Source organism: Exophiala bonariae (assembly GCF_035927105.1).
Source record: "Exophiala bonariae strain CCFEE 5792 chromosome Unknown scaffold_2, whole genome shotgun sequence".
NCBI lineage: Eukaryota > Fungi > Ascomycota > Eurotiomycetes > Chaetothyriales > Herpotrichiellaceae > Exophiala > Exophiala bonariae.
This window is the reverse complement of record NW_027042477.1, coordinates 2,164,329-2,175,945: the sequence shown is the minus strand read 5'-3', so window position 1 is coordinate 2,175,945 and position 11,617 is coordinate 2,164,329. Positions and strand designations below refer to the sequence as shown.

General features: G+C 49.9%; 2 protein-coding genes across 2 annotated transcripts; both read right to left on the bottom strand.

Moving 5' to 3' along the window:
* Positions 1 to 707: 707 nt before the first annotated feature.
* LTR84_005297 (uncharacterized protein) lies at positions 708 to 4,620 on the bottom strand (the record flags this gene model as incomplete). Its single annotated transcript, XM_064848868.1, has 3 exons — positions 708 to 3,557; positions 3,619 to 4,506; positions 4,564 to 4,620. The coding sequence occupies 3 exons, from the start codon at positions 4,618 to 4,620 to the stop codon at positions 708 to 710; spliced, it is 3,795 nt and encodes a 1,264-aa protein (XP_064711492.1).
* A 1,855-nt stretch (positions 4,621 to 6,475) lies between these two features.
* On the bottom strand, positions 6,476 to 8,020 carry LTR84_005296 (uncharacterized protein; the record flags this gene model as incomplete). Its single annotated transcript, XM_064848867.1, has 1 exon — positions 6,476 to 8,020. The coding sequence occupies one exon, from the start codon at positions 8,018 to 8,020 to the stop codon at positions 6,476 to 6,478; it is 1,545 nt and encodes a 514-aa protein (XP_064711491.1).
* Between the last annotated feature and the right edge of the window lie 3,597 nt (positions 8,021 to 11,617).

Genomic DNA, 11,617 nt, shown 5'->3' with positions numbered 1-11,617 from the left:
AAAAACAAAAATTTCCCCCCCCTGCGGTTGTGCTGCCGGGCTCCTCCTCCCAAGTCCCTTTGCCAAAAAAAAAAAAAAAAAAAAAGTTCTTTTTGTGTCCCCCACGCGCCGAGCCCGGAGAGGTTTCTTGAACGCCAGAGCCAGAGATAGATTCCAGGTCGTGTATGTATGTACGTACGTATGTGGGACTCGATAGTAGAAATACATAAAGTGAGTGAGTGCGTTGCTTGCGCCATGAAAACGCCGTTTCGTGGGTAACTGTGATTTAAAAGTACGATGGTTCAAGATCCCGAATAACAAAAAAACAAAATTGTTGGTTGCAGAATTCCGACCCGGGGTTGGAATTGATACATGAGCGCTGGTGCGCCGTGCGCGTTACGATTGATGACGTAGCTGGTTGGTCTGAGGATGTATGTTCAAGGACGTTGGCCATGCTGGGTAGCGTAGTCCAATGTGTGACAGGCTCTTCTCCGAAAGCAGCGTGCCTGCTTGCAATGCGTTGGAGTGGGGATACCACTACATTGCGTTGCGCAGATGTCCATGGCTGGAAGCTGGTTCGTCCAGGAGTGGGTGTCGGCGTGCGCCGCTTCCCTCCGGCCCTCGAGGGCCATGTTGAGCCCGAAACGCGGGTATTCTCTCAGGACGCGGGGTTGCAGGAGGTATACTGAGTCTGTTAAACATGCCATTGAGCTAGCTGTCTTAAGTTTTCATCTCGGTGTTGTGACGGACACGGATGGGACAGGTATCTCGTTCAAAGGCGTTGAGTTGCCTTTTCCATTCATCCCATTGCTGGTGACGAAATTTCCCTCTGTGGCAGTCGAAGCAGGAGTCAGTCCAGAGCGCTCAGCAGACTCTGTGTCCATAGTCTTTGGTCGCGATCCGGGATAGCTAGTCGATGGGCGTTCTTCATCGATTGGCTGTTCCGCCTCGTCCTCTTCAGTCTTCTTCTTACCAAAGGCGCGCTTGGCGACGCGAGACATGGCGCGGAAGACCTGTGCGACGGGGTGGAAGATAATGTGTAGAACCTTCCAGATTGGGCGGAGCACAAACGACATTGCGCCGACACAGGCATTGAAGCCAACTGCAAAGATCGCGTCTGGGAATAGACGGACCAAAACAGCCCATAAGAGACAGGGGAGCGCGCAGAGCAGAGAAATTGCCCATTGGGTGCCGTTGAGACGGGTGATGCTGAAGGCGCGACCACCAATGAAGATGATCATAATCTGTCCACCAACCATGATGCAGTTGATGCCCTGGAACCAGAAATTCTTGTGGATACCCTCGAAGATATTAAACTTGTTGTCCAGACGGCGGTTGTTGAATTCGTTGAAGATCTGCATCCAAACGAAAGAGTTGAAGACGATTGTGTTCAATTCAATCTGCTGTTCGGGTCGATAGCTGAAGATACGCATGCCCGCGAAGTAGAGTGTGAAGGTCACGACGAGTTGATAAATGGCCTGGCCGACAATCATCTTCCACATATTGATGGTAATGAGAGCTTCAGATTTGGGTTGTGGTGGACGATCAAGAATCTTCTTCGTGGGGGCATCAGTGGCCAGTGCAAGTGCAGCCAGGGTATCCATGATGAGATTGACCCAGAGAAGCTGAACGGCGGTAAGCACAGAGTGATTGGAGTCGTTGGAGACCGCAGAGACAAACGTCAGTACTACAGCTGTGATGTTGACGGTGATCTGGAACTGTAAGAATTTCTTGACAGCATCGTTGACGGCTCGGCCCCACATGAGAGCGGTGATCGTGGAGGAGAAGTTGTCGTCGAGAAGGATGATTGACGAAGCCTCCTTGGCAACTTCCGTACCTGCGATACCCATACTGAAACCGACATCTGCCATCTTTAGAGCTGGGCCATCGTTGGTACCGTCACCAGTAACCGCGACCGTCTCGCCAAGATGCTTAAGTCTGCCGACCAAAATCCGCTTGTCTTCAGGTGATGATCGGGCTAAAACACGGAGCTTGGGGAGAATGCTGTCCATTTCTTCGTTGGAGAGTTGGCGGAACTTGGGTCCTTCCATAACAATGCCTTCTTCATCTGAGCGCAGGATGCCACAGTCGGTAGCAATGGCACGAGCGGTTGTGATGTTATCACCAGTGACCATGCGGACCACAACACCAGAGAGTCGACATTGAGAGACTGCTTCAATGACTCCATCACGGAGAGGATCATGGATACCTACAACGCCAACCCATGTCATTTCATGGAAGATATCACCGAAGTCGGCCATCTTTGGATCTTCTTCCAAAGTCTTTGCGCCAGCAGGTGGCCATTGTGGGAAGTCCTTGTAGAGAATACCAATAGTGCGGAGAGACTGCTTTGCATACTCGTCGATAATGGCCGCGGCATGTTCCTTCTCCTCGCTGGTGAAGTCATCAACTTGGAATTGCCTTTCGTAAATATTTGAAATTGTCTTGGTCGCGTTTGCAAGCATGATCTCTGCAGCACCCTTGACCAAAAGGCGATAACCACCGTGCTGTTTGATCACAATCCCCATACATTTTCGGCTGGAGTCGAACGGGAAGAGTTGCTTGATCTTGTAGCTTGAGCGTTCTGCAGCCAGATCATCTAGTCCCAGTTGCTCCTTCGCAAGTGTGAGAAGTGCAACTTCGGTCTTCGAACCAATAAATGTTGCAACTCCTTTCTCCTCACCTGCAAATGCGGTACTGTTGAGTGTGAAGGAGAGTTTGAAGAGGTCTTTGACTTCTGCGTTGAGCTTTCCAAACATCGTGGCAGATGGCGTAGCCTTGGACTTCTCCCCCGAATGTGAAGAAGCGAATTGCTCAGTCGAGCCAATGGTGCCAGCTACCACCGTCATCTTGTTTTGTGTAAGAGTTCCAGTCTTGTCGGAGCAAATCGTTGTAGCATTGCCCATAGTTTCACAAGCACGAAGCTCGCGCACCAGGTTGTTCTCCTTTAGCATTCGAGTCGTAGCAAAAGCAAGTGCCAGAGTTACAGCCAGAGGCAGACCTTCGGGCACGGCCACAACGATGACAGTAATAGCAACAATCAGGATGTCCAGGAATTCCTGCGCTTTCTCTGGGCCAGGTCGTGTGTCGCTCGACAGATGTCCGAGAAATTTGAACAGGAGAACGAAGAACAGAAGGATAGCAGCGCCTGAACCGAGTCCACCGATCCAGTTCGCGAGCTTTCCAAGCTTGACTTGAAGAGGGGTCGGGTCGTTATCGGTTTGGAGACTCATCAAAATCTTGCCGTAAGAGCTGTTGACGCCGACGCTGGTGACGAGATATGTGCCAACGCCTTCAAGAACCTTGGAACCGCTAATGATGAAGGGATCGAGTTTGGCTGTGGCAGTCCCGTCCTGGATTCGGTTCCAAACCTCATCACCAGGAGTTTTCTTCATTTGATCGGATTCTCCAGTAGCAGATGACTCGTCACACTTAACACCGTGACCAGTGATGAGAATACCGTCCGCTGGAATGGCATCGCCGGGCTCTAGATGAAGAATATCACCAGCCGTGATGTCGTGAACCGACATCATGACGGATTTCCCTGATCGAATAACCTTGACTTCGCGGTCATCTTTCTGTAGTTAATGGGTTAGCATATTTTCTGGCGGCCCAGTAGAGCAAAATAGAGCTACTTACCCGCTTATTGAGCTTGACAAATTGTCGTTCTTTCTGCCAGTCATTTGCTGCTCCAACCGTAACGACGATAATGATGGCGACACAAATGGCTACACCCTCCACCCAGTCGACGCCAGACTCGCCAGCGACACTTTCGTAGATGCCGAGTGCCAGAGAAATGACCGCGGCAATTGTCAACAAAATGAGGATTTTGTCGTTGTATGCTCTCCAGATCAGGACCAGAATCCCATCAGGTTTCCGCTCTGGTAATCGATTGTCTCGAAAGACGCGATGTCGATCTTCGAATTGATCTTTTACTTCGCGCACCGATGCATTTGATGCGTGTCGCGAAAGAGGCACATCTGTGAAGTTGCCTTTTTCCGATACTGACCTTGAAACATCTTCCAAGGTGACTTGGCCATCGAGTCTCGTCTCGTCCATTGACAGACCAGCAGTGAGACTAGTCCTCAACCCTTTGGCTAATCCTCGTGGACCACCCAACGCTTTGAAAGCTGATAGAGACTTTGGATTCAGGAGCTTGTTCAGCATACCGGGCGAGAACGCGAATGGATTGTTCTCAACATTGAAGTCCTTTTCGTTACCTTTGTCTGGTTGCAAGGCGTCCTCTGGCGACTCGTATTCGAGACTGGTTTTCGAATGTACAGTGACAGTAGAGGTAGCCGAGATGCCCGAGTTGGATCGAAATCGAGTCGTCGGGTCGTTTGATTGTAACGACCCGGATCTAGAATTGAGCGTTGATCCATCGAAGGCATGTTTTCGCTCAGGAGTAGTCGGTGAGAGATATGAGCTTTCATCTATAGCCGTTCCAGGCGGTGTGGACATGCTAGGGCCCCTCCTGTGTAATGGTGAAATTGGTGAAACCGTTGACTCTGCTTGTTCTGTCAAGTTCTGTGCCATTGTTAGAGATGCCAGAAGGGACTGTTGCAATGTTTCATTCAGACTTACTGAAGTATCAAGAGTAATCTTGGGTGCCATCGGATTTGGTGATGAACGGCCCTCCATGGTGGGCTTTGTTCAGTAGGAAAGTGGCTGATGCCTGACCTGTGAAAGATTTTGAGAAGTTGGATGATGTTGTTAGACCATAATCCGTCCACAGCCTTCTATCGTACTTCCAAAAACCCAATATTGGAGAGGCTCACTCAAGGAGATGGGATGGGGCTGAGGATGAGAAGGCAACTTGAATACAATCCGGGCTCTGAGTATATACGAGGTTATGATGACGGAGTATGCTTGTGTTTGCCTCGATAAGATTTTCATGAAGGAATTGGGCGTTTCTAGTTTGCAGAAGGTCCGCAGTTCACGGAGCTCTGAGGCGTTGAACGGAGCATGGGCAGGCAGGGAGAGTTCTAGCCAAGTGTGACTTGAGGGGGCTGTGCAAGAAGGCAGCTTCTGGGCAACGGACCTACAGCGAATGAGACCACTCCAAGGCACATATTTCACAGTCCCCGGGCGGTAGATCCAGGTTGGTTTGAGAAGACGCCCAGTCTCTCTGAAATGAGAGATCCAGTTGTTTGGAATATTATGTTTCATTGCCATTTGGTTGCACAGCGCAGACATCCGTGTCCCTTGATGGAGTTGTGATGGGATGTACCATGCGGGAAAAACATTCGCTGGTCTCCGAAAACAGTCAAGTTTGTCCCCCCCCTATGCTGTGGGCTTGGCAGCTCCTGGAGATCCTCACCACAACTTCAAGTTGCTTCAACTGGTATCCAAAGTTCCAAGCCCCATGTGTTGTTTCTTTTTTGCTTGTCTGCTTCGATGATCAGTGATAAACTTGATTAAGCTCCAACTTCTCTTCACAGAATGGGGCTAATGTCAGCCAGTTGGTTTCTCTGGCGACGTGAGATTCGCTCATGATCGGAGCTCAGCTTGGCCAACGGTCAAATTGATCCTTGGCCTTGTCTTGTTTCTCTTGACCTGCGTCATTGATGTTATCAGTGTTCCCCTGGGGAATAATCGAGGGCTGGCTTCGAGTCTCACTGATCGGGCAGGGTACTGCTGTCAGTCGAAAGCGTCAGTCCAGCTTGGAAAGATCGATGATCAGGAAACTTAGCCTACGAGCCAGGCCTCACTTGCTGAAGAGGGTACGTATTCACGAGGAAGAGGGAAGAATTTGAGTTGGTGATTTTGGCATAACCGAGTTCTTTACGGTGATGCCGGGCATCTGGCCAGCTGGCACCAGCCACACCTCCTATGCGCCACATATTTGCACGCCACATATTTACCACGTGATCTCGTTGGTGCCAAGTTCGACTTGCCACCACCCAGTGGCTGAGCATATCAAGCTTTCCAACCTCCGTTAAAGTCTCTCGATCATACTCCACTGATCACCCTCTCAAGCTCTCAACCATATTAGACGAAACACTTTGTGCATAGTGAGCATCCGATTCTCGAGCGAGATGCTCCGCACCCACTTCTATAACATGCGGGGACAACCGGATAGATGCCAATAGTCTATGGAGATCACCCCTTGAGACTGTTGAGTTTTATGCAGAGCTCTCTTCATTTTGAGGCTGTGTTCAACCATTTCAGGTTAATTCCCCGTTTGGCCACTTAGATTGATTTTGCCTCTGTCGCTTGGCGACCTCGAGAAACACAACTCTGTCTCACGATCCTCTGACCATCATCGAGTCCTGTTGAGAAACTGTCAACATCTCGCAACAGCGAGTGGTTCGGCTTTCCACGGAATGAGCAAAGTGGTACCATCATCCGAGAAAACTTAGAGGGAGGCTGTGCCTTGTCGCGGTTTGTTTCTTGGTTCACCCGTCTCATACAGCCAGTCCCAGTGTGTATCAAACGACACAGCCTCGTTCAACCCTGGGTAAACCGCCAATCGAAGGGTGTCCATGGCGTCTTATCACCTCCACTGGAACGGAGGTATTCCCATCGAAGACAGTCTTTCTGCGGTACCCTGACACCACGCCATCTCTTTCGATACGTCTACACACTTGTCTGCCTGGAGATGAGAAAATAGCTCCCAGGCTGTTTCCAATGGCCATAGAGTGATGATGCGTCCATTAACTTTAGGTTTATCATTGTGGAAGAACTCGAGGCATTGGCAGGCAATCCGAGACCATCTGTACGCCTCCAGCATAGCCGCGTGAGGACGTACGTCCGCGTGGGGTTCTCGTAAGAGAAGCGAACTTGAGACGCTTGCGATGAGACTGGCGACGTGGATCCTGACGGCTGTGTACATGGTAAAGGCGATGGCTGAAGATGATGAAGTAAACTCAAATGCGTTTTCGTCCATTCCCTTCCACAATGCATTTCTTTTAGTGTAGAGGGGTCCCTTGTGCCCTGACCGCAAACGCCTCTCCCAGGACTCTAGCTCTGCGACAGTGTTCCATGCAAACTGCAGACGTTCCTTCAGAGTCGAAGTCTTCCACTTCTTTGCCATCTCCTGTTTGACGATTTCTGGGAGAATTTTTAGGGCAATATCCAGCATCGTATGCAGCGGCTGCTGAGCCAGTCGGCAGGCACTCTTTTCCGGGAATTCAATCCATTCTGGACTTGCCAGAAATGCTGTCTGGCGATCCATGAAAAGAAAGGGGGTCTGCATGGCGCGATAGCCGAAAAAATGTTGTCTGATTGACTGCTGCTCAAGCGCTCCAGGACCGCTATGAAAGATGAGAGCTCCCACTCCCAGCAGATGGCGATTGAAGTTGGCCCATGATTGATTTGCTATCAGTTCAGACATTGCACATGTCAGTGCTGTCAAGGACAGTAGCACTGTGTCCACGCTGTTGTCGCCTTCCTCGTACCGCGTGATCGAATACCTCAACCTCCTCAGTGCGCGGCTTTGTGCGTAGGCGGCCTGAAGTCTCATTTCTGAGTCCTGCTGCTCCCTTCCCATGATAGCCAACGATGCACCGACTAATGCCTCCATTAGCACGTCCGTTTCACATCTTCCCATTTCCAATGTTGCTGATGTGATCCAACTGGAACAGCAGATGGTGAATCTTTCTTTAGAGCCGGACTGTATTGATTCATATGTTGACGGTGAATTTTGGCACTTGCTATTGCCGTTCAAGCTACTCAAAATTGCCTCATGGTAGAATTTGCTGCTGATCCTGAGACCCATCTCAGATTGAATGGCCCAAAGCCATGATCCCGAGTCCATGGAGACTTCCCCATCGCTAGACTCTGGTGATTCTTGGCGATTGCTCTCTTTCAGTGATAGTCTGTCCAGAGGAGGCAAAGGCGATGAGGACTGGAGACGAGAAGTTAAAGCCTGTCCCGATGTGCATGAGTCGTTGCCAGATTCAGGGCTTGCACTTTCCTCTGATAGCTTCTTGTCTTTTTGGCGTTTTCGAAATGCCTGGACATTGGCTCGAACCTTTGCTCGTCTCGCCTCGGCTCGCTCTGCCTCTGTCCCCGGCAATCTTGGTCTTCCTATTGTCATTCTTGGTTGATTGTTTTTTCTTTGTCCGCACTCTAATACAACGCTGTTCTGATTCATGGAGTCAATGTCGATTTGGCAGTTTCTGAAATCAAAAAGACCTTTGCATTTGTGGCTTTATGAACATTTAAGATGAATGGTCATCTTACTAACAGGAGTCATATAAAGGCTCCACAATTCGCAGCCTGTGGCATTTCTAGGGAGTATAATCTGGCCGGCAGTTTGGTTTCATTGAGCTTAACCCAGTCTGTACAATGCCCTATGGAAATTGTGTCCTATCTGAATCAACGCGGTCTTACACAAACCGAGAAGAGACCCAATTCCATGTTTTCGAGCGCTTTCATTCGATAGGAATCAACCTCACCTAAGGTGCCATGCCTCTTGGTGTCGGTCACAACATGAAATGTATTCATGTCCCATTATCTAAGCATATCGCGGTCGCACTATGACTAGAACGGCAAACGGTAATCCCCTCTGATTCGCCGCAGTACGAAAGCAGCCATTTGTGGCGTTCCTGGAGCCCTAACCGCACCAACGAGTGTCAGCTCCGAGGCCGCTACTTTGAAGAGCTTGCTGGGGTCTGACTTGCAGAAAGCTACAATTGGCCACTGTGTAAGAGCTGTGTATCCTCCCAGGACGACAACTCTTCCACTACTACTCGTACGTACTTACTACCCTTGTAACGAGTACCAAGTACTAGATTTATTTTACCAGGCCCAACCAGTTGAGGGCTCGGCCCCGTTTCACGATCTGCTAGATGGCCATACCACCTCAATCGTCCGTAACAAAGGCAGGTCACTCCACCATCTTTGCCGTCTCCCGAGCGCGAATTCAGCAGAGCGGCGGAGGGACATCCCGCAAGTCTAGTTCACCTTGCAATTTTCGAGTCTTTTGGCATCTTTCTGTACAGATTGACAATTGATAAAGCAGCCAGTTGTAACTCCAGCTCGCATGCATGGGCAAATATGTGATCACCCTCATCGAATCCCTGCATATCCTTGGCCATACCTGATATTTGTGCCATATATGCTGGCATGTCTCCGCGGCCATTCTAGAATGCTCCTCATGACATAGGTCTCTGGAATCTACCTGTGGGCCCTTTGGAAGCATAAAGAAAACACGCCTGATCACATTGTACAAATTGACGCCCCGCTTGGGGCCGAACCACCAAATTTCTTGACCTTCGACCACGGCAGTAACAGGAAACAATGTCCATAACTACTTGCTGATCTAAGACTGATACCTCGGCAGTTAGTAATAAGGGGCAATATTACTGCTCGTACTCCAGATCGCCTTGCGTGCAGTCAGCCCCAATGATTGTTGTATACCATTAACCATATTCGAGAAAACTAAACGGCGCTGTGAATGGTCCGTTGTGGTGGGGGCGATCTTCATGAAACGTGTCTCGGACCCAGCTAATCACGATACCCCGTAGGAGGCGGCGTTACGGAGCAGACATCGGACACAATCGTATTTTCAGCCCCAGGTCTCTCTCGAGCAAATTGGCCGAATATGATCCATATCCTGGAAGTGTAGCAGTTGCGGTCGGGAATTTACTCTTCACGACCAGTAGGTGAAGAAGTGGTGCTGCTTTTAAGGTGTACACCGAACGGCGACCCCGAGTGCTTACATAGGTTAACCTTTAGTAGCATCGCTTTCGCGACGGAGTTGCAGTGATGGGAGGCTCAAGGCTAACAAAAAACAAGTTGAAACGGTGGAATCGTTCCCAGTTGGAATGGTATATTCTCGGCGTCTAAGGTATTTTGCCCGAGAATCCGCATTCACCAGGAACATTTTACTTCCATTGGTCATTTTCCTCAGCTCACCTCGGTTGCCCTCTAGTCGTCAAGCGCATACAAACTCAGCCTTGCAATGCAGTCCGCCTCGAGGAGACCATGCCTGCAAGACTGGGATGCCAGAGACTGAGTCGATTGAAGACGGCCTTGGGACTAACGTCCATAATTTTCGATTGAATCATGCCCTCTTGCTACAAGAAGGGATGGTTAAACATGGAAGTCACCATCGTTAAAGACTGCGTCATGGAGTGCAATCAAGCATCTCTCCACAAGAGATAACTCCAATCACCTCAAGGCGGCAGGTGGTACCAGCATTCGAACATATTGAGCAAGTCGATGCCAAGTGGCCAACGACTGGTGCATCGATACTCAAAGGCAATCGAACACTGAGCGAATATGGACCAGAGAATGCCTGAACCCTATCCGCTTAGTAAAGAGCACTTTATTTAGACCAACACATGCTCCGGGCACAGTCCTGGAGCCGGGCAAAGATATTCGGGAGTCGGTTTAATGGGTAATGCTGTATACTCGCTAAGACCTGATGCATCCGGCGGAGGCTTCATCCTGTTGTGCGTGGCCGGGCATCGAACCTCGAACCACTCTTGGTATAGCCTGAAATGTCGGTATTCAAGATCCCCCAACAGAATGTACTCCGTAGACAAGCCGACATGGGCGCATTGAGCCAACTGCAAGGTAACTCGGCTGGCCAGTCGGTTCGCTGGTTGTCAAAACCAATGGGACCAAAGGAGGCGTCGCTGATAGACACGAGATTCTCTTATACTCGACCGTATATCTTTGTACATTTGTTTTCCAGGAACGAGGCCTCGTACATGTAGGGCTACTGGCGACTGAGCCCTGTGAACCTTATTCACATGTACATTGGGATTCCTCCAACCGAATTGTGGCGGTTAACGCTCGCACACCATTCCATTTAAAGTCTCGCCAGCTGGCGAGGCTATGTGGGAATGTAACCGTGTCAATATAACATTGACTGCAGAAAGGCATTAGGAAAGTTTCAAGTCGCCTCGGTTGACAGGTTTAACTTGTTGAGACAAGCGTACGAACATCCTGATTTGTATCGAAATGGCAGTGGCTCTGCCACAGAAATGGTTCCTCGAGAAAGAAATACCCAAGTCACCCATTTTGGAGCAGGCCGCAAACACAGGCAGGCGCCAGCAGGCGCCAGCCATGGAACTCGGAGAGAATTCTGACGATTGATCCATATTGCTGGAATCAATCAGCCAGGCGAGTAAGTCTCTCCACGAAAGCCATACCACAACTAAGAGTCAGCTATGATGGAAGTTCGAGGAGACAAGTGGGAGAAAAACTAAGCCTGACATCTCATCTTCGCGTCGCGGACGTCTTCAGCTCGTTTTACCTGGTAAACCACACATGGGGAGCAAGACTGAGCAACTAAGTACCTGCTATATAGCGTCGATTGCATACTCAGCCTTTGGCAGTTGCATGTGTTCGTCGGCAACAATTCATTGAATGGAGAAGAATTCATGGGGAACTGGTGACAAGATTTTCGGCGACGAGGTCCGATCTCCAACACCAAATTCGATGACGGAATAGTTGGCGACCTCCAAATTGGCTTGGCCGTTCTGCCCCCCGCTGCTGGGCGATTTGGGGGTCAATACTGGGTGGGGGAATGACTTCGGGACGACCACAATACTTTCAGGTGTCTCCAGGCCATGGTGAGTAGATGGTACAAAACGAAATCTGCCTGGTTAGGTAGATAGATAGATCATAGCTCAGGTGAAGTCTCCGGAATACGAGATATCCACTCAATTCAAATGCTCGG